Below are 21,968 nucleotides of genomic sequence, written 5' to 3' on the forward strand. Positions count from 1 at the left end.
TTTGGGTTCCCTTTACAGCTGATGGAGAGGTGTCAGCTTGAGCTGCAGACTGAGATAGGTGGTGTGTCTTGTATGCAAACGTGGGTTCCTTACACACGCATCGAGGAGTAAGTCCTGAGGAGCAGTGTGAATGTTTTTCCTTCTCTATGGCAGTTCCACATTTTACCTTGTGTTCCCCTTGGTTTTGTAGAAAAGGACTCTCCTCCCACAATTGGAGTGCCCACGCTGTCCATAGTAGCCTCCACAGCGAGCTCCGTCGCCCTGATTCTGCTGTTGGTTGTGCTGTTTGTTTTGCTGCAGCCAAAGCTGAAGTCGTTCCATCACAGCAGGTAAGTGTAGCTGGGGTTTGGAGGGGCTCAGAGGCTCCCCGTTTCTTTGCAGCAGAAACCCATGCAGGTACATGGGTCAGACCTTCATTTTGGAGCAATTTGGCTCCTCACTTCTCCGTTCCTCTTTTCATCACCTCAGGGACATCTCTGCCCCATCCTACTGATCCAGCACTTTTCTGAAATGGTGGTCTATGATGGCCACCTGCAGTCCCCAGTCTTGTGTGCCGCCCAACGAGTGACTTCCTGATGCTGTTGCCTTGGCTTTGAATGGAAAAAGTTATGATATTTAGTAGCCTGGCTGTAGATCAGTTTCCTACCTCTTCTAGCCTTGGATAGCTACTGAAGTCTGTGTCTGGGTGTATATATCTGCATCTTTCCCTGACTGCTTGAGGTCCTGTGGACCCAAAATTAAGCTGTACTGCTCTTCATGTGCATGTGCGAGTCTGCCATCCTTCTCTGCTGCAGGAGGAGAACCCTCCTGGCCTGGGTTTGTAGGTGAGAGGAGGGACCCAGCCATAACACTGCTGCCAGCTAAGGCAGACACTCAAGCAATGGGGAGGTTGAGAGGTAGGGCCCTGCAGTCTGCCCCCTTCTGAAAAGGCCCAAACTACTGGAAAGGAAAAATTTTCTCTCAGGTCTTACAAGGCCAGGTGATTCATGCTGTGCCAGAGCTGTCTTCCCCATCCTGCCAGAGGTTATCTGGCCAGAGGCAGCAGAACAGACAGTGCTGGGTGTTGTGGAATGTAGAAGTGCACCAGGCTGGCCTCAACAGTGCTCTTTGGCAAAAGCATGGAGCCGAGTCATGACCTATGTCAAATTTAGGTATGGAGGTAAGTGGGAGGTGATAGGAATTGTAACCTTTTCAGCTCTTGCTGCTAAATCCATCGGGTGCTGTGAATATACAGCCCCTGCTCATATTTAGTGGCAGTTCACAGTAGGGCTCCAAGACTGCTTCCTTGACCTTTTTAAATCAAGTTTCTGTCCTTCCCTAAATATGGTGAGAGTTAGAGTTCTGCCAAGGGAGGTTACTGGGGTTCTTGGTAATTTATATATATAGTAAAATAAATACTTATCTTGATTGATTTTTTTTCTCCTCCCCCATCTTTTTTTTGTTCCTTTTTTTTTTTTGAGGCGGGACCAAGGTGTGTCTGGAGATCAGGTCTCTATTATGGTGGATGGTGTCCAAGTGGCTTTGCCATCCTATGAAGAAGCAGTATATGGCAGCACAGGGAATTGCATTCCACCCTCAGACTCCCGAGTGCAGATCGTGCTGTCAGAGGGAGCTGGACAGAATGGACCCAGAGAGATACAGCAGCCGGACCAGGGCCCTCGCAATACCTTTGAAAGAGAAGATGAAGCCCCTGGACATTCTGGACTGTGTGAAGCCAGTGGCTCTCAGCGCTCTGAAACTGTTCTTGTGCATCAGGCTGCTACCTCTTCCTGGGTAGCTGGCATGGCTAGCAGTAGACCTGTACACAAAGAGGCCCAAGATTCAGAAAGCAGTGACATACAGAGCCTTTTATCACTCACTTCCTCTGAGGAATACACAGATGGTAAGTGACTTGTGCAAGGAGCACTAAATGAGACCCTTTTAAGAGCAGGTTCTGAGTTGATTATCTAGGGTGAAAAAATGCAAGGGATGCCCCTATGTGTGTCTGCCACTAGAGCAGCTTTTGAAAAGATCCAGACTCTATAGCATGTTTCACCTCTTAAACATGTAAGCAGTATTTAATACCTTCTGAAGAATTCAGTATTCTCAGACTGGGAGCCTAGGGCAGTCTGAGCAAGTTTGTCTACTGCTTACTCTTTTTTAACAAAGGATTTTCAGAGAAATCCAGCCTCTAGCACCATAGTACAAAAGCAGTAAAATACTGTTTGTGGAAACTAAGTTGGTGGGAGTGGGAGGACATGCTTGGAATACAAACCCTTTGTGATGTTTGGGCTGCTTAACTTTTAGACTATTCTAGTAAGCAGCTTTCTGCCACAAAGCATTCAGTGCTGCAGCCTTAGCCTATAAGACCTAAGAGGGATGTATTTGAACTTACTGTAGAGGGCAGAGAGGCAAGTCTGTTGAACAATCAAAACATCTTTTATTCCTCACTTCTGTGCTGTCCTGAAGGAGTGGCTTTGCAATGCCAGAGCTGATGTGAAGGTGTAGCTTAAAGTTTCTTTTGCAGGGACTGCTGTGTCTTAGGCAAGAAATGTGACTGACTTGTAGATAGCTCAGGGCAGAACTTCTCCTTTCCGTGATATTAAGAAATATTTTGTGCTAGGAGGGTAATACAGATATACACCCAGAGTGGTGATGGAATCTGTCCTTGGAGTTTTTCAAGGCTGGAGCTGACTGGTCCCAGTCTCAGGGGCAGGTTGGAGCAGAGTCCTCCAGAGTTCCTTTGTGATGTGATGAGAGGGAGACCACTGCATTGTCATGTTAGGAAAGCAGGAGCCTGTCTTGCTTTCAATAGTACTTTTTCTGGTGTGTGTTGAACTACAGAACTTTGACTACTTATTCTTTTTTTTTTTCTCCCCACCATTCAGATATTCCCTTATTGAAGGAAGCATGAGGTCTGCTGTGTTTGTCTAGTTTTCTCCATCTTGGATTTCTTCCTCTTCTCTCCCTGCCTTTGGGACAGAAGCACTCTGTGCAGTCTTCCCCATCCTCGCAAGCTGTACCCTGGATACCTCCAAGAAGAGATGCCCTCAGCTGAAGATCCAAAGGATGTTGCCAGGTTGCCTCCTGGATGCACCAGTGGAGTTGGTGCAGCACTGGCTTCCCCATTCCATCAGCATCAGGGGCTCAAGGAACAGAGTGGATTTGAGCTCTCCTCTTCCCCAGCCAGATGTTTGACAGCAGTCTCTGAGCTGCTCTTTTCTCGTGCCTTTCTCCTCCTCACACCGGCTTGTTGCAGCTTATCAGCCTTTCTAGCCCTTCTGCTGCCCAGAGAGCAGGGGCTCAACCTGCTTGCTCTCTGGGTGCAGACATAGTTTAAATATACACATATATGTTATATAGGCTCTTCTTCCAGCATCCTCTTTGTGATAGGGCAGGACAAAATGCCTCACTGGGGCTGACATTGGGCTTGGGAGGGCTCGCAGTTAAGGGGCAGCTTGTGATGTCTAGAAGCACCTCAGATGAGATGGGCTGTGTGACAGCTTAGCCCTGCAGGAGCAGTTCACTGAGAATTGCTTAAACACTGAAGGCTGAGAAGTACAACATGTAGGAATGCCCTCTGTCTCATCTCTGCAGGAGTCCATTCCTGAAAATCACTTTTGTCTCCTCCTTCTTCCTCTACCAGTGCAGCCCACTGGAAAAGGTTCAGGTGTTTGAAAATACCAAGACAAAAAAATGCCTGTAGGTAGTGAATTCCTAGTGCCATTGGTGCAATCCCTAATTCCTTTTCCAGCCATAGTAAGTACTTGAGTCCTGGGTAGCTGCCATCACATAGGCTGGTGTGTCTTCCTCGCTTCATACAGCAAAGGCTCTGCTGCTTTAACCTGGTGGGCTCCAGTGGCCCACAGAGAAGGGCTCCTCCCTTGTGGCTGGGGGTGAGCAGCTTTTGTAAAGCTTCTCCTAACCACACTGCCAGCCTGTTGCTGTGAGGGAAAGTCAAGTACACTGACAGCAGTGCTAGAGGACACCACAGCTCAATGCTGAAGTTTTGAGGATTGTTTCAAGTTCTGATAGGAGGGAAGAGAAAATTCAGAAATAAGTGTGCCTCTGCCTGCCACAGGTCAGATTGTCTGTGTTGGGACTCTATATCTGCAGGAAGCCACATTTGTCTGGGGTAGACAGTCCAAGTCCAGGTGCTGTGGTGGTTGTAAGGTTGCTCACTGAGGTCTGGACACTGTTCCATGGGATTGGTTTCAGCAAGAAGAGTTGGCTTCTTAGATGCATGTACCTTGTTGTAACTGTCTTGAAGTAACCAGGGAAGTGTTTGCCCTGTGAGAAGCTGCTACATTTTTGAGTTGAAGGAGCAAAATGTCATGGCCTTACACATCATGTGGTAATGTACAGGTAAACAGGGATGCTGTCTTTGCTGCTTTGCTTTTGGTTTGCAGTCCTCACCATCCTCATCCTCGTTGCTACAGTAGAAAAAGATTACAGCACTTGACAACAATGATAAACATCTTTATGTATAAAATCACTGTGGCTTAGCTCCAGTTCTTTGAAATGGGTATTGGCCATAGTGCCCAGCTGTGTATTTGCTATTCCTTTTCCTGAATAGCTGTTAAATCCCAGGACACGTGGAACAGTGTGTGCCTGTGGATGGAAGAATCCTTTTTTCCCCTATCCTTGTTATAGAGGGATGTTAATTTAAAATTAAAGTGTTTTAAACATCCTTCCCTGTTGCTCATGTTACCTTGCATTAACACAGGAATTTGATAAATCCCATTTGGGTGGTTTAGGTATTTTTTTTTTAAGTTTGGATAGTGAAAATCTTGTGTCATTTTACAGTGGGCTGTGGTGTCTCAGCTTCAAGAGCTGTAGAGGGCAAATGTTGTTTACACATCTGCCATTGGAATTTTTAAAAATAAGCATAGGGACAATTGTATTTAGCTTTTTGACTGTTGGAAATAAGCTTGAGTAAATTCTCCTTCATTGGTTTATTGGAGGGGTTGAGCAAGTGTAGTGGTAAGGGAGTGGGGAGGAAAGTCTGTGTGACTTTCCTGCTTCCTAAACAGCATAGAGCAGGAGTTGCTTTTTATGCATTTAAGGTCCTGTCTGCTCAAACTGACCCTCTGCAAACCAAGGTATAGAAGCTGGGAATGTGTTGCCTTCCTGAAAGGAGTAATGCTGGTTCTGGGTTTGTGGGAGAAGCTGGAAGCTGATCCCAAGGCCTAACCTTGTGCTGGACGAGCACCTGCACCACCAGCAGAAAACACATCCTCTGTGGCCTGGCCTCCTCTCTGCTGTTGTAAAACAAACTGCCAGCTTGGAAGAGAAAATTCGGTTTGAGTGGGGAAGAAAAGGAAGCAATCTCTCCAAAGAGGGAGTACTTCAATTTCACAGAAACCCACACAGAATTAAGTAGGCTGGAAAAGACCTTTAAGACCATCAAGTCCAACCTGTGACCGAGCACCACTTTGTCAACTAGACCATGGCATTGAGTGCCACCTCCAGGGATGGTGACTCCACCACCTCCCTAGGCAGCCCATCCCAATGCCCAATCACTCTTTCTGTGAAGAATTTCTTCCTAATGTCCAGCCTGAACTTCCCCTGGCACAGCTTAAGACTTTACCTGAGATTGGAAACTGACCCCCCACCTGGCTACACCCTCTTTTCAGGGAGTTGTGAACAGTTTTAAAGTGTCTTTGAGCTTTCTCTTCTCCAGGCTGCACAACCCCAGCTTCCTCAGCCTCCTCATAGAATTTGTGGTCCAGACCCTTCACCAGACTTGTTGCTCTTACCTGGATGCATTTGAGCATCTCAATGTCCTTCCTAAATTGGGGGACCACAACAGGACACAGCACTCAAGGTGGGGCCTCACTTTGCCAAGTACAGAGGGACAATCCCTGCCCTGGTCCTGCTGCCACATTGCTCCTGCTACAGGCCAGGATGCCATTGGGTACATGCTGGCTGCATGTTCAGGCTGACAGTCAGTGAACCCAGGTCCTTTTCTGCCTGGCAGCTGTCCAGCAGCTCTTCCCCCAGCCTGTAGCACTGCAGGGGGTTGTTGTGGCCAAAGTGCAGGACCTGGCACTTGGTCTTGTTAAAGCTTATATAATTTGATTCTATAGAAATTGTTGGAAATGGCTTTACTAATGAGTTGGGGAAATGCAGAGGTGCAGGAGGAAAATATGCAAGTGTAGCTATTGTGATCAAGCATAAACAGGCAGCTTCTGTTGGCTTCTTGAGGGTGAGCCAGCAGCTTCCAGGCCAGTCTCTGTGCTGGCTGGTAATCCCATCTGATTATTCCAGATCCTGCAGAAGAGCTCTGTTCCCTGCAGCAAATCTTCTGGGAACAGGCCCCAAGGATCTGTGTGAGCCAGAATATGGAACACAGTTTGGAGGCTCACACTGCTCATCTACATCCTCAGCTTTAGAGTTAATTTGTGTATAAAATGAGGTGGAACAGCAGGGGAGGAACTCAAAAGACATCTGACAACTTTTTCAAGGGGGAGGTAGAGCAAGGCCTCACTTTACTGGTTATCAAATGGTTATTATTCATTCATATTTGTTTTAATTCTGCAGAGGCTGAAGGACTGAGAAGTCTTTGGGTAGAGATACAGGAAAACCTACTTTGCACAGTCCTATCTTCACTTAGGGGAGGATGGCTGAAGCCTAAAGATTGCTCAGATGTGAGCTGTGCTCTGCCTCAGAAGTGTTCATTATCTCTGAGCTGAGTGTGTTCTCTCTGGATTTTGCCATAAGTAGGTGCAGCCTGGATCTCAGTGTTGTGGATAGGAAGCACAGAGGCTCAGCCTTGTGAGATGTAGTACAGTAAATGGATTTTTCCTTTTTTTTTTTTTTTCCCTGATGGAGCCACAGTCTCCATACCTTTTCTTCCACCACTTATGTCTGGCAAAGGATTTCAAAGGGAGGCATTCTTTCTTATTAAACACTCCCAACATAATCATCTCATGCTTTGTCATATGTGCTGGATCCTGTGATATTCAAGAACATTAACATTATTTAATTATGCTGAGAAAAATAAAAATAGCACTTATTTTAAAATTTTCAATTATTTTTGGAGTCTGATAGTTGTGGGGGGGAAAGGGCATTTCAGAAATTCAGGATATTATGTGCAATAGAAAAACTTCCTTGCTCCTTTGCAGTTCCGCAGTTCTTTTAGAAAATAAATGCAACTCATTGCAGTGTTTACAGCCCAAGCATTGTAGAACTGGACCGGCCTGAGAGAACCAGGATGTGAAGTTGGCAGTGACCCATGGGGAAGTGGCCAGCCTCTCATCAGGTCTGCATCGTGAAGCTCCCCTCAAATGATGAGCCAGCTGATGTGTCAGAGCCTCCTGCAGCCTTGAAGGGAGTCAGCAGCACTGGTGAGATAGGGGTTTGTGTGTTCTTGTTTTAAATAGCTTGTGCCTCCCCACCATTAACTGCAGAAGATGTAAAAATTAAGTCAGGAGAGATGCACCTGAAGCGTGTGAGCCTTTGGAGTTGTTGCTGTGTTCATGAGTTTGGGAGGGAGAAGAGCTTAATGCATTTTTATCCTTAACCACCAGGGAAGTTGCTGGGTAGCAGAATGTTACTCAGCAAGCAGAGTGCTTTTCACCCCTTGGACATCTCTGCTAAGGTTTCTCCTTGGCCTTTCAGATGTTTACTGCATCTGGAGTCTTAATTTAGCCTTTCAGTGTGTGGAGAACTCGGGTGTGTTAGGAAGAAATATGTTCCACATGCTTTGGGAAGAAACATCCCAAGGTACTCCAAGAGGTGGATGGCTTGGGTCAATACTGAGCAGTGGGGCTAAGACAGCAACTGGCTCAGCCATTGGAAATAATCTGGGATGGTTAGGTCATTTGCAGCACAGAAAGGGAACACAAGGACTTGTCTAAGGAAGAGCAGAAAACAGAGATTTACTACAGGCTAATGAGCTAATGCAATCATGACCAGGTTGTAAGGAAGCTTGTGCTTTGTTAGATGATTTAGCATACACCAGCAGGCTTGCTGTATAAAAAAAAATTAATGTACAACTGCTTGGACACACTGAGCTGTCCTTGCTGACCTTTTTAGAACATACTTGCAAAAAAAGTGGTTTTACTGTTCTGATAGCAGTTTAAACAAAAGAAATCTGCCTTGTTACTCTATCCAGATATCTATTTAAATAAATTCACTTTGGTTTTTTTGTATATAAATGCAATAAATCCCATTCATTTTGCACATCCTGCCTCACCCCGTCCTCACCCTTCAGTCCTTACCAGGGAACAGCAGATTGAATTTGCTCTATGTGAAAACCTTTGCTTGCAGAATAACTTCATTAGAAAATGGCTTTTCTCTGCTATAGGTTTTAAAAGTGCAAAGCGGTTTCCTAGAGCAGGCTTCATTTTGAGGTGTATTTTTATACAAGAGGTAAGCCTTTTTCCAGTCCTAGCACACCAGGACAGAACATGCCACTTCCCACACTTCAGGGCCCTGCATTCAGCACTGCTTTCAAACTCAACCCTCTGCAGGTGATGTTCAGGTCTGGGTACCCACCAGAACATGTTCTGTTATGCTCTGCACATGCTTTCTGTGAGCTATGCTTTTGCTTCTGTCCTTGAGTGAGAACAGACAGAGGCAACTGAGTTCTGCTGGAAAATGTTTTAGTTCAGTTCTCAAAGTTGCTTCCTTCCAAAAGAAAACAAAGCAAAGGTGTCTATGAAGCAGGAGTCCAATGATGTGGTGGGTAGACTGCTGGTAGTTGCTGATCCAAGTGCAAGGGGAGCTTGATTGCCTTTCTGCTTTAATCTTTTCTTTCCTATACGTGTTTTCTTTTTATCTGAATTGCACCACTATGGAATTATTTGCAGAATGGTACTCCATATATATGTGGGATTTAAAACCATAACTGATGCTGTGCAGGATGTCACTCAATCTGTTTTATTTTGCTTTATTTTATATGTATTTTCTGGTATCCTGTACATTGCAGTGGGTGTGAAAATAGTATTTTAATATTTGTACAAAGTTTAATTTAATTGTTCTATGTATATAACTGCATTTCTAAATTAAAAAAATTCTTTTAAAGTGAAGCTGTAGTTTCTTCTGTTTATTTGGTGGGGGGGATTTAACTGCTTAGGCCTTGTGGCCTGGAAATCTAGTAGATCATTAATTAATATGTTGCAGTTGTGAAAACCAGGATGAAGCTAAACCTAGGGAAGCTCAAGTGGCTTGGGGAAGAGAGGTTCAGAGTTGGTGCAGCCTTAGCAGGATCAAGTTTCCAAGTTCAGAAGCAAAGGCTGCCCTTGGTGTGCTTGCATAGAATTCCTTGAGGAATGAGGCCAGGCTGGGCAGGGGAGAAAGGTTTAAAGAGATTATGTATGGTATGAGTGGATTTCAGAGAGGAAGACAGGGTAAATATAATAAATGGCTAATTAATTTTTGAATCTGTGTAAGAAGAGTAATGTATAGGAAGAGAGTGCTATTTTTAGATGGGAGATAGCTTTCATTGGTGAAATAATAATCCCAAGTGAGTACCAGATCAGTATAGGAGACATCAGAGAGATCTACAGATAGATGGGTGAGTGCATCTGTGAGTGCATAGGGGAGGCTGGGCAGGCTCTGCTCTTCCCTCTTCTGTTGCTGTGCTGCATTGGGAGGGTGGGAGAAGCAGGAACTGCAGAGGAGGAGACACTGTTCTTTCAGTGGGATATAGTTAATTACTATTTTTATTAATGTTTGTTTTGCTTCAAAAACTAAGGTAACTCTTTTCAGGTAAGTGTAGTAATGAGTCTTCCTTTCTTTTAACAGAATCCACCAGTAATGTAATAGGGAAGGGAAGGAGGGATGAGATCCTTTTGGCCAGCTTGTTCAAAGCAGTCCTCAAAGATGGGAAGATTTTGTGTAATTACAGACATAACATTTATTCTTTGGGAAGGAACAGCCAGGTTAAAGAAAAGGAGTGACATTTACCTTCCTCCTATTTCCACTTGTTCCAAAAATTATTCCCGCACAGGAAGCAGATCTCACTGTAATTTCACTACTGCAAAACTGGATCTCCCTGGTCTGTGCATACCTTCCTGTACCAGATAGTTGGCACATGGGAGTCATTGGCCTCCAGGAATTGTTTTTAATTATTGTTTTTCACTGGGTGATCGTCTCCTGCCACAGCAATTCTGGCAGCCAGGAGTGTACCTTTCTTGACTCATTGGAAATTATTTGTCACCTCTGGTTTGTACTGGCAATGAGAAATGACTGTGGGAGACAAGTCTGAAGGGAGGCAGCCTGCGGTGAGTGGTCTGGGCAATCTTCCTCGACAGCCAGCCCTTTGGTGAAGGGCAAGAAGGGCAGAAAGGCCAGGGCACACAGGAACATCTGCTCCAGAAAAGCAGCCCCGTCACAAAGACCGAGCCCGCCACAAAGCCCCTTGGAGAAGCTCGCTCAGGAAAGGGACAGAGGGGCTACTGCCCTCCCCAGGCGTCCTGCCAGCCGCACGCCGCGCTGCCGGGCTCGCAGCCGGGATGTTCCGTGCCCGTGGGGTGTCCGGGAGCACGGAGCCGGGGCCGCGTCCCGCAGCGCCGCCGCCGGGAAGCTCTGCCCCGGCCGGGACCCTCCCTCCCCTGCGCTAAGAGCTCCCCCAGCCGCTGGCTTGTTTTTACGGGCGTCGTGAAAATGCAGATTCCCCCTCCCGAAAGCAGAATGCCCGCAGGCTGCGTGCCAGCCAGCCCCGTGCTTCACAGGGCGTTAGCGCATCCTCACCTGCCAGCGCCGTGCAGAGCTCCTTACGGAGCTGCCTGGAGAGGAGAGCAGGACACACTGCCAGCCCCCGATCCTCAGCGGTGGTGGTGCTTGGCAAAACTGAATGGTCTCTCTTGGCACCAAGCTGGGCTGAAGGGGGAGGGATGGGAAAGCACATGCAATGACTTCCCAGTTCTCTCTGTTCCTTTTTGCAGGACGATGATGTTTACCAGCAAACTCCTCACCTTAACCCTCTGTGAGACACAGGCAGAGCTGAGCAGCCCTGAGAGTACCTTGGCATAAGGTGATTGTCCTTTGACAGTTCTTTGTCATGTGGTCCATGCTGAGCCCATGGTGCATCTGTGGGATATAGCTCAGGCTTTTCATGTTACACCAGTGAGCAAAAAAAAAGATTTTGGGGCAAGAGGTCACAGACTGGTTCCAGTAGTCAAGGCACAAATACCCTTGACTCCTTGTCCGGACATGCCCTCTGATCTGGCAGCTCTTCTAGTGGTTGGTGTTCGAGATCACGCTGAGTTTAGCAGCTCTGTGTGGCACGCAGGGTTTATCTTCCAGGCTCATGTATCCCAGTGAGGCTGGGGGACACACTTCGTGGGACAGACATTCTCTCCCTTGTTCCCACATGTGTCAAACCACAGCACCCAGTGGTTTGAGCAGCCAAGCAGCACTGGGCACAGAGCTGATGCTCCCAGGGAAGGAGACGGGAGCTGTTGGAGGCCAGAGCATCCTCTGAATTCCAAAGAGCATCAGGGAGACCTGTCTTATTCATGGGGTTCAGTGGCAGCTGGGGGTGAGAGGGCAGGTGGGAGAGCTGGCAGTGGCAGTGCACAACCTTCCTGACAGGTCAGTGGCAGCTGGGGGTGCTGTTGGCTGGACTGGGCAGAGCTGCTGGCTGCTTTGCTGGATTTGCTTCTGCCCCAGCTCTGGCCATCAGGCAGATCCTCCACTAAGGGATAACATGTTACCTATAATTAGAAGGTATATATGTCCATCTTTGAGTTCACATTTAAAAATCTCCTCATGTTGAGAAGATCAGGGGCCAGATTTGGGAGTAGCAGAGCTTTCCTAGGGAGCCAGAAGTGGAAGCCTGGTACCCAAGAGTGCAGATATGCTGGGTTTCCCATTTTGTACTCTTCTCCCTGGGTGCTGCAGGGCAGTATAGGGCTTCTTGTGGGTGACAGGACTCCAAACCTGCATCACTTTCCTCCATCTCCATAAGCCGCCCGCACAGAATGGCAGTTTCGTGGAGATTTATTATCCTGGGTTCAACTCTGCAAGATAGAGTATTACCATCCTACAGTCTGTTTTCCCTCATAAATGTAACCTGGCTCCAAATAATTGCTTCCTTCAGGAAGCTTTAAAATAGTTGATTTGTTAGTGAAACTCTTCAGTATTTCTCTTATTGCCTCCCTGCGCTTTATTCAACAGTTTTACAAATAACTGGGAATTTTATCTTTGTGGCATCTCCATGGGTGGAAAGGCCCACACTGCCCTTATTGATGGAGAGGGGAAAAAACAAAAGCACAGAAAACTGAAGTAACCTTCTCCAGGTCATACCAGACCTGTTGCAGGCAGGGAAACAAATGCTTTTAATGACACCTTCCCCATGTCTTCCTCCAGACCTCTGCTTTAGCTGTGAGCTCCTGTTTGTTCTGCACGTGGTGACTGAGGGATGGCCCCTTTATTCCAGCCAGGCTGCTCCCTGGGGAATGGCTGCAATGGTAATTCAGCGATGTTGATTGTCCTGTCGTGGAGCCAAGGGTAGCACCTGCTACATAATCACTCTCTTCTTGCTCTGCCCTGTGGCTGATGGGTTTGAGATAAAGCAGTCGGGGCCCTGCCCTCGGTATCAAATGGAGGCCCTGCTGTTCCCAGCCTAAGAAGGGTCAGTGGGGACCCTGGCAGTCGTGCAGGGAGGCTGCTTTTCTTCTTTACTGAATTTTGGCAGCAAAATCAGGAATTCCAGAACAAGGTGGTAAAAATGCAGTGGAGTAGTGGGAGGGGTCTGGGTGCAGGGGCATGTGGTGCTGTTCATCTGAGGCACTGGAATAAGGTTTTCTTGCTTATTACTGCAATAGAGAACAAAGTGTGTTTCTGTTTTGGTCAGTTTATCAATTAATGGGCTGGTCCTGGTCCCAGTGAGTTGAGAAGCAAGGATTAATGCCTTGTAGCTTCCTCATGCAATTAGCAAAGATAATTATGAGAGATTCAGATAAATTAAATGGGGTTTTTTTTCCCTTTACTTCTCCCTCTGTTCTGCATGTGTATGAAGTCATCTTCACTTTACACCTGGGGTTACTTTTTGCAGTTTCTGAGGATGCCCATCACCGTTGCATTTTGGCCCTTCCCCCAGGAGCACAAACCCACCAGCAGCATCTTATTGCTAACCTGAAGCCTAGGGGGTGAGGAAGGGATGTAAATGGGGCAAGAGAAAGCACTCTTTGCAGTCTCTCCAGCAGTGTCAGGGGTGACACTGCAACCCAAACATGATCTCTCAGGGCATAGGGGAGATGATTTGCCACCCAGCTTAATGACTGAGTTAATAAATTCTCCAAACACGATGCCCTTCTGGGCACTTGATGCAGTTTCCTTTGAAATTTTCAAAATTACAAAGTATGATTTTTTTGTTGTTGTTTTTTAAAGCCCAAAAGATCTTTATTATTTTATTGTGTTCCATAACCTAGAAAAAAAAAAGTTATAAATAACTTTTATGTGTTTCCTTTTTAGTCTGGTGAGGGAGCAGAGGAATATTACTGCTTGAGGGGGATTCCCACCCTCCCCTGCTTCTCAAAGAAAGCTTGCCTTGTTTTAAGTGTTTTCCTTCTGCCTGTCTCCATAGAAAATATAAGGGATATGGGATCTGGTATTCATTATAAGCTCCCAACAGAGTCAGATCAATGAAACTTTAAATAAAGCAGCTGTGAGCCAGTATGTTATTTAGCTGCTGAAGTTAAAAACATGCTTAAAAAAAGCAGAGCATAATCATTTGGTGAGGGTCTTTATTCCCTCTTTCAGAAGCTTATGTGATACCATCTTGTGGCTGGTGCTTCATAGCCACCCAAGGCAGATCTTGCCTGAATTTTCATCTGTGTACCTACCTGTCTACCAGAGTGTGGAGCCTAGATCATGAAGCACCTGGCTAATACATAGCCATGGCTACTTTTACCTTTGAAATTAGGGATGTCAGTTTAAGCTTAAAACCACCCTTTTCTTCATTGAATGTGAAAAGGATTTGGTAAAACAAAACAAAAAAAACCCCTTAAAATTGTATTTTCTTTAAATAGGGAATGAATTTTTTAATGCTCTTCTTTATTTTGTTTTTGTTCCTTTTTTGTTCTAGCTTTGGGAGAAAAAAAACCCAAAAAACCAACAACCCAACCCAAAATGGGATTGAAGCCCAGTGCAGCTGTCAGGAACACTTCAAGTTTCCCTGTGTATAGAGTTTGGTCAGTGTGTTATACTTTGAGTGCAGAGCCCATCAGTATTTTGCCTGAGTCACTCCTCTTCCATGAAGCTGCCTGCCAGAGCCAGTGCTTTATGTCCATATTTCCATCTCAGACAGCAGAGCTAGGGTCATGGAGAGCATTTTTCACCAGACAGGGAGTTCATTTTCCTTCCTCTCAGCAGCACAGTCCAGAGCAGCAGAGGATGATCAGGCCAGCCTTGTAACATGAATTCAGCCTAGCCTGAAGAAAAGGCTTCTGAGCTTCCAGGAGACACCCTCCCAGCAACAGATGAGGAGGGGTGGGAGGCACCTGTGGGAGCAGCAACATATTTAAGCATCTTGATAATTATAAATGTTATCAGCTGTCTTGCAGCTGAGTCTAAGACATGGGAAAAACAAAGCAAGGGTCACTCAAGACCAATGACATTATCAGAGGCTGGAAGGACTTACAAGAAAAGATGAAAAGGGATAACTATGTGTATGTCAGCTATGCAGGACAGCTAAGGAGGGTTGTTATTACCATTCAAAAGGAACAGTCCCCAGGGAAGAAAAAGGAGCCTTTATCCTATTCCAAGGGCTTGTAACTCAATGTGACAGGATAAATTCTGAAACATAAACATGGGTTAAACAGACAAAAAATAAGGTGTCTTGTAATGGCGTTTGTTAAACTGAAGTGACTTCCCACAGAGAGCAGCAGCAGCCAAGGCTCTTGGCTTATCTCTGTGCTGGGGAGGGGACATATTTTCCTTTGGAAAGGCAGAAGGTGGTAGTGAGGAGACAGAGCAAGTAATGAAGAGTGGACTGACCTGCCAGGCTCTTTGTGTTCCAGCTTTCTGCTGTCCAGAATAGCCTGTGTCTGTTGCTTCCACTCCTTGCCATTCAATGCCTGAATTTGACAGTAGTCACAAGAGAACTTTTCTGCTTGTGTATATGCTGGGAGCCAGCAAACTGAGGATGCTGGAGAGTCGTGTAGCACTATCAGATCCTTGAAAAAGCTGTTGTGGCATTACTTAATGTGCTCTGCAGCTCAGGGGGCTGCAGGAGAGAAGCCATGGCTGTTTTAGAGCTGCAGAAATGGTGCCAAATAGAAAAGAGATCTGCACAATCATGTCTTTTGTTTTGGGCAGACGCATATTCAGAACACTGTGGTGGCCAAACACTTCACTCTAGAGCAATAGGTGGAATATGTTCTTGAGTAACTGTGCTTTGCAGCCTGGCATGCACTGCAGCTCACTGCACATCACTGTCAGGGCTCTGAGGTTAACTTGATTTGAGCTGACCCTCATACAGCCCTTTAAATCCACACAGGGAGTAGCGGGCTTCAGACAAATCCCTATGCTTAAGAAATAAGAGCTGAACCACTGCCGAGGTGTCCCCTGAGCCTTCCAGCTGCTGCACCCCAGGAGCTGTCCCACCTCTCATCTGTAGTGTCTGGTGCTGATCATCCTTAATTACTGCAGATGACAGTGCTTTGTGGCACCAAACACCCCTTGCTCATGAAGGGCTTCTTGCAGACAGAATCCGCGTCTGAGGATAATACAACCCAAAATCTGCTTCATTTTCTCTTACATTTAGACAACTTTTCCAGCACTTGTGGCTGCAAGGGAAATTTTCAGAGAATTAATTGTCTTCTTGAGGGCTTGGCTGGCTGGCTGGCATTATGGGTTTGCAAAAGGGTGAGTTCCAGTGCCCTCACTAATTATTCTAGCTCTGTGCTGTTGTATTTGTCACCTAGATCATGGGATAGTGTAAAGCTCAAGGGCCTGATGTTACCTGGTGGCACAGTCCCCAGCAGGGAATGAGCACTTCAGAGATAAATTCCCTGGTGTGGATATGGTGAGATGTGGACCTCGTTAGTACCCCTCTGACAGCAGAGCCCTGTCAAGGGGGAGGAGTGATAGTTCTGGTTCAAAAAAACCCAAAATAATTCTTATTAGAGTATCTCTGAAAGCTGAGTTGGTAAAATGGAAGGAGAGAGAACAGCAAGAATGAGAAGCTGGGAGCAGAAACCTCCAGAAACAGGCCTGTCACTGAATTGACTATAGCATCAAATGACATCTACAGAAAGATCAGGTATACATGTACTTTAGGCAATATGAAAAGAAACACCTTGGTATTGGTATGAGAACATTCAAAGGGTTATCATGCTTGTATATACACACACCTTTTCAAAGTAACTTAAGTGACATATAAATAAAATACAAGTTATGCATCATTCCTGGATGGTTAAAAAGGTACTGAAAATACAGTTTGCTTTCCAGCAACATCCGTCAGAAGGCTGAAGAAAGCATAATGTCATATATATGTGTGTATATGTATATATATATATATTCCAATTCTTTTCAGGAAAGGGAATGAAATCTTGTCATTTAAATGAGGGTCAATTTCAATGAGGCAAGCTTTGGTCCCTTTCCCTGCATTTCAGGTCATCCCATTCACTTTTATTGGTTTTGTTCATTTCAGATTTTTCTTTTAATTTTTTTTTCACATTTAATTTCTTCAGTTTCTTCTCTTGTCTCTTTATTTACCTTTCTGGCCTGCTTTTGGGATTTCAATGGGAAAAATTTCAGCAACTTTCAGTCCTTTTCACTGCACCTCTTTTCATCTCAGTAATTTGGTTGTAGTCATGCCATTTGCAAATTTTCTGGACTTTTTCAATTGCACCTGATTTGATCAATCTCCTTTCCAGAGCATTTGTTACTTTAGGTTCTCTGATTTCAAGATTTCATTCCCTTTTCTGAAAGGTAGAATATATATTTTTGTGTAAGTTTTTTCCTTTTTTGCCTTTATTTTAATATATGTAATGTGACATCTATTTTAAACAGTCACTTGTACTTACAGCCTATTGACATTTTTCCTGGACTGGGAAAGTATGTGGTAGAATGTTTTAATGTTGTTTTTCCTCAATTTAACTGTGTTCTAACAATAAGAAATAAACACAGCATTGATTGGGCTTGTATTGTCCTCCCCCGACTTGAACTGCATGGAAAATAGGGTGAGATGAACAGAAGGAACTTACAGCATTCATAACACTCCAACCTTCCATGAAGGTTTGACTTCTATTCACCAAATATAGCAGAAAACAATATATATTCCTCTTTATGAATGGTGTGGCATTCTGTGGTGAGGAAACTGAAGTTATTGTTAAATCTTGCCTGTCATTCTGCCATTCACTTCATAACTTGGCCCTTAAATATCACACCCTCTTTTCTTATCTTCAGAGAATTTGAAACTCTTCCAGCCTGATTCATCTGCATGTTTTAACACTGCATGCTCGAATCTGTTCAACAAATTATTAATGCAGGTATTGAATGATTCCATGCTCAGAAGAGACCCCTGATTCCCCAAAGGCACTGCCTCTAGGCTTGTCAAGGAGCTGTTTTGAGTGCAAACTCTGAAAATGAAAATGTTGTACTTTCAGCTTACAATGAATTTTACTTTGGTATTTTCCTAGTTGCTTAAAAATGGACTAAGAGATTTATTATGGTCAGGGTTAACACATCTCTATTCCCCCCCCCTTGCCTGATAAGTTAGTTATTGCAGTAAGGAGTGTTGTATTCACTTGAAATATCTTGATCTTGACTGCCTGCCCTGTTGGCAGAAGCTGCTGACCAGTGTACTGAATGAAAGTGTGTAAAAATTGATGATTTAATCTTTTGTTCCATTGCCTTTCTGACCTTTGAAGTCTGCCAATCGAAAAATCACTGCACTACTGGGAAATTAGCATTTGGTATTGTACTAGAGATTTCTCAGAAATGGTTCATTAGTTACTTCACAGAGTTTAAGGATTAAAAGTGCTGTTTTCTTGAGAAGAGGTGAACTTTCTTCATCCTATTCTTCCCCTATTATGACCTATATTCTTCATACTCTGTTTAAAGTGAGTACTGTGTCTCAGTTAAGCAAAAGGTGAAGACAACATGCTCAGTGTTTGCAATCTGCCCTCTGCTGAAAACAAAAACTGTCAGCAGTGTTAGTCCCTGGGTCTCTGTACACAGAGAAGGTGGTTTGTCAAAACAAAGACACAGTATGATTGAAGCTGCTTGGAAATGTAATGGCAGACCATGGCAGTTGTTTGGGGGCAGCTCTGACCTGAAGTTACATCATGGCTTTCAGAAAAGGGCCAGACAAGGAAGGCCACATGATCCTGCAGGTGATCTCCTGTTACCCTCGGGAGGTTTATAAATACCTTTGACCCCATAAGGTGTTTTTGCAGCAGTCTACAGCCTGCTCTCACAGTGTTCTGAGATTTCCTCATGTGTTTGCATTCAGCATCTAAAAGTAAACACACTGAGCTGTGTAAGCTTGTTCTGATGATTCAAATATTAACCCAAGGAAAAAAACATCCTTTCCACTTTGTACCTGTAATCTTCATGCTGGACCAGGTTCCAGCTGCCCATCTGCAGCTGGCATAAATTTGCATAAAAGCTAACCTAAACCTTGTTGCATTTATAGATCATGTAAAAATGTGATGGTGCATAAGGCCTTGGCATTATTAAATTTCTACTGGGATATGATCTGATGTGATGGTGCACTACTCTGTTGTCAATCTGCCTTGACTGCTTCACACAGTGGCAAACTGCAGAGACATTGGCAGTGCCTGCTCCATGTCCAGAAGAGGGGATGGTCAGTCCTGCCTCTGCTCCCTCCTCCTGAGCCACAGCCATGGAAGACACATACTCACCTGAGCTAAAAGGTAAAGTCTGCAACTTCACTGTTGAGCTACAGATCCCCTGCACCTAAGGTACCTTCAGGACGAGCTTAATACTGCTGCTGGGCTATAATGAATGGGATGTTCATTATTACATTTGGCTAGAAAAGATGAGTGTGAGGAGCTGTTATCCAGGGCGTTCTGGCAGGAGGCAGCTGAAACAAAGCAGGTTAGGCTGTGAGGGTCTGTCGGGACTGTGGAAGAGCAGCCTCAGTCAGGCTCCCTAACTCTACTGCCTGCTCAGTGATACAGCCCCAGGGCAGCACGTTTCACCCTGAATTAGTCTGCCAAAAAAAAGGATTCTACTTGCTAAATATACTTCTGGGTGGTGGGCAAGGGCTCTCAGCCTGACACAAAGATATAAGAAATCTATATTTTTAGATTTGAGCAATTTGAAAAGCTTAGCTTTTCCAGAAAGTGGAAAAACAGAAAAAAAAAAAACCTGTGAAAAACTAATTTCTGAATGTGCTATTCTGTTATTTTTTGTCAGTTTCCATTTTCTTTCTCCAAATATTTTGAATTTGGAGCAATTGGTGCTCAATTATTAAATTCTCTATTCAGTGTTTGCCACCTACTTGAGACTTTTGTAAAGCTGTTCTTGAACCCTCATTGCTGCTACTTCTAAGAGAGCTACACTTCTGTAGCAGTAACAGAAATATGTTAGTTTAGTTAGTCATGGAGCTTTGGAAAAAACAGAACAGAGAATGCAAAGGTAACTAAGAGTACAGGAAAGGAGAAAACAAAGAACAGTAGAAGAGATTAACACAGATAACCTAGTGGATAACACAGTGGAAGAAGTAACAAATATATTCACCAGCAGCAGGAGAGGATGCCAGCTACACTTCTGCTTTCATTCAAGAAGTCTTGTAGGACTGGGCAAAGTGCTGAGTCTCTGGCTGCAAGGCTTATACAGCAGCTTCACTGTGGATCTGTGGAACAGCAGGTTTTGTGGAGGGTCTTCAGCAGCGCTAGGCAGTCTCTGAACTGGAGTCTCTATTTTCCCTCTCTCACTCCTTTTTTCCCTGTTTCCTCCTCCTCCCTGGTTTAAAACCATCTCTACGGTGAGGCCATATAAACTTCTTGTATCCTGAGCATCCTGCAGCAATTTATGCTAGAGGTCTACTATCAGTTGGTGAGGAACCACCTCTTTTTGTACCTTTTGACTTGGACTCCATTAGTTTCATTTGATTACTTTTTTTTTTAATTTGGAAGAGACAGCAAAGAATTATTCCTTGTCAACTGTTTTCAACAAGCAGACATTAATGGTATATGAGACTTTGTTTCAACTTTCATTTCATCTTCCTCTGCCTCATGACCTTCTCACTTCCAAATAGTAACTGTATTTCCTTAGTTACCTTGATTAATAAACTGCAAGGATTTCAGCCAGCTTGTGTGGCTCCCAACAACCAGAACTGCAGGAAGGTGTACACTACTGGGCTAGCCAGCAGCAATAATATTAAGTCTGGTGGTCTTCAGACAACCTCGAGCTAAAAGGTGAAACAGTACTGCCTGCTTTCATAAAACTTGGAGAAACTGGGTAGGAAACAAATCTGCTTGCTCATGACCCTCACATGAGAAATCCATGAGAATAGAAGAGTGTGTGACCAAAATTTTTGCTGGTAACAGCCTTAGATAACACAGGAATGTCCTAAAGAGGGATTGTCATCTCCCGAATCTCCTCCTGACTTTTGATGCTTTTCCTCCAGTGTTCCAATGCAGGGGGATTTCTGCTTGGCATTACAAGGACAAGGCTTTTTAAACTGCAGTTTTGCACTGCTAAATTGAGCAGCTCTTCCTTAAAGGGGCACTCCTGCCCCTTCCCCTCTTCTCTATTCAGTGCTAACCCTTGTTTTTATCCCTCTCCAAGCTGGTTTTCATGGAGTTAAACCTTCTGCTTGCTGCCTTTTCCAGCACTACCTTTTGCTGGTTTAGCTTTGTGCACCAGCTCACTCTGCAGACAGGAGAGTCCTGGTGTTGGCAGGAACAGAACTGCCTGTTCCCATGGCACCTGTTAAAGCTCTGTAACTCATTATGAAATTAGCACTCTTATATGTTAGATGGCACATCTCAATGTATCTTCTTCAGCAGGCAAAGGTTATGATCCACAGGGATAATCCCAGCATTGTCTTTTCTCGCTCAAAGGAAAGTCCTCAAGTCCTGCCTGTACTGCAGATTTTCTCCTCTGTGCATCATCCTGGCTCTCCTCACAGATGCTGCCTCTGCACAGGATGGAAATGTGCATCTTTGGAACCCAAGAGAGAAGCAAGTGATGCAGACAGTGCCCTTGGCCTTTAGCTACACGGTAACCTTTCCGTCACTGCCTGCAGCAGAAATAACTTTCCCATCTTTGGTACTCTGCTGCTGTTGCGGTTTGAGGAGTGACTGTGGGGGCAGTCGTGCAAAGCTATGATGTCAGCCCCATCACGTGCTGCATTGTTCCAGGGAAACAGATGTCGGTGACTAAGCACGAAAAAGAGAAATTCATCCCACAGAGGTCATTAATAACAGAGCCTGGGTGTTATGTTATTCCCGGCCCACAAAGGGAAGGGGTAGGGCTGGGACTCAGGGCAGCACAGGACTTCAGGTGACAAGTCAGGAAAATGCTATTTAAAGGATGATACTGTAATTATCAAAATGCATCAAAAGAGGCAGCCTGCTGCAGCTGTATCTGCTGGCTTTTTGTGTAAAGTCAACAGATCCAGCATTGCACAGATCTGGTAAGGACGGTCACAGAGCTGCATCCTCCGTCTGTACTGAAAAATAGCAGGTGAATCTTCAACTTTCAGATGTCTTCATTTCAAATATGCCTTGGGACAATCTCTTGCCATTACTGCAACCACCTAGAAGCCAAGCTGTGATAAATTCTGCAGAGTTATGTAAAATGGAGACAAAGCTCAGCTCTCTCCCTTGTCACCACACATTTGATTCCAAATGAGGATTTAAGCAGATCAGGATCTCATCTATTTTCCTCCCCTCATTCTTTGTTCAGCAAGGGCCAGAAACGCCTGACGCAAGCCCTTGCCCGCACCCAAGGTTTTAGCCTGCTGTGCACTGGATGGGTAAAGCCCACGGTTGTGTTCCAGCCCTGAGCGCAGCGTCCCGCCCCAGGCCCCGCTCCCGCCCCAACATGGCTGC

General features: G+C 45.0%; 1 protein-coding gene and 1 long non-coding RNA gene across 6 annotated transcripts in view; one reads left to right on the top strand and one right to left on the bottom strand.

Moving 5' to 3' along the window:
• The window catches only part of SUSD6 (sushi domain containing 6), an 83,188-nt gene extending 74,174 nt beyond the window's left edge, over nucleotides 1–9,014 (top strand). For all 3 annotated transcript variants that reach the window (XM_039705011.1, XM_039705010.1, XM_039705012.1), the window contains 3 exons: nucleotides 191–329; nucleotides 1,461–1,882; nucleotides 2,868–9,014. In XM_039705011.1, the coding sequence (XP_039560945.1) occupies nucleotides 191–329; nucleotides 1,461–1,882; nucleotides 2,868–2,893 (587 nt within the window). In that variant the 3' untranslated portion in view covers nucleotides 2,894–9,014. The remainder of the gene's footprint in view (nucleotides 1–190; nucleotides 330–1,460; nucleotides 1,883–2,867) is intronic.
• A 3,266-nt stretch (nucleotides 9,015–12,280) lies between these two features.
• LOC120500341 lies at nucleotides 12,281–21,919 on the bottom strand. 3 transcript variants are annotated; one of them, XR_005627077.1, is made up of 4 exons: nucleotides 19,648–21,919; nucleotides 14,932–15,722; nucleotides 14,646–14,730; nucleotides 12,281–14,435 (listed from the first exon to the last, which is right to left on the bottom strand). It is a non-coding gene; the product is annotated as an uncharacterized LOC120500341 (long non-coding RNA). The 3 variants fall into 3 exon arrangements; XR_005627078.1 differs by lacking the exon at nucleotides 14,646–14,730; XR_005627076.1 differs by having other exon boundaries at nucleotides 12,281–14,730.
• Nucleotides 21,920–21,968: the final 49 nt, after the last annotated feature.

Source organism: Passer montanus, unplaced genomic scaffold, assembly GCF_014805655.1.
Source record: "Passer montanus isolate IOZ18808 unplaced genomic scaffold, ASM1480565v1 scaffold18, whole genome shotgun sequence".
Taxonomy (NCBI): Eukaryota; Metazoa; Chordata; class Aves; order Passeriformes; family Passeridae; genus Passer; species Passer montanus.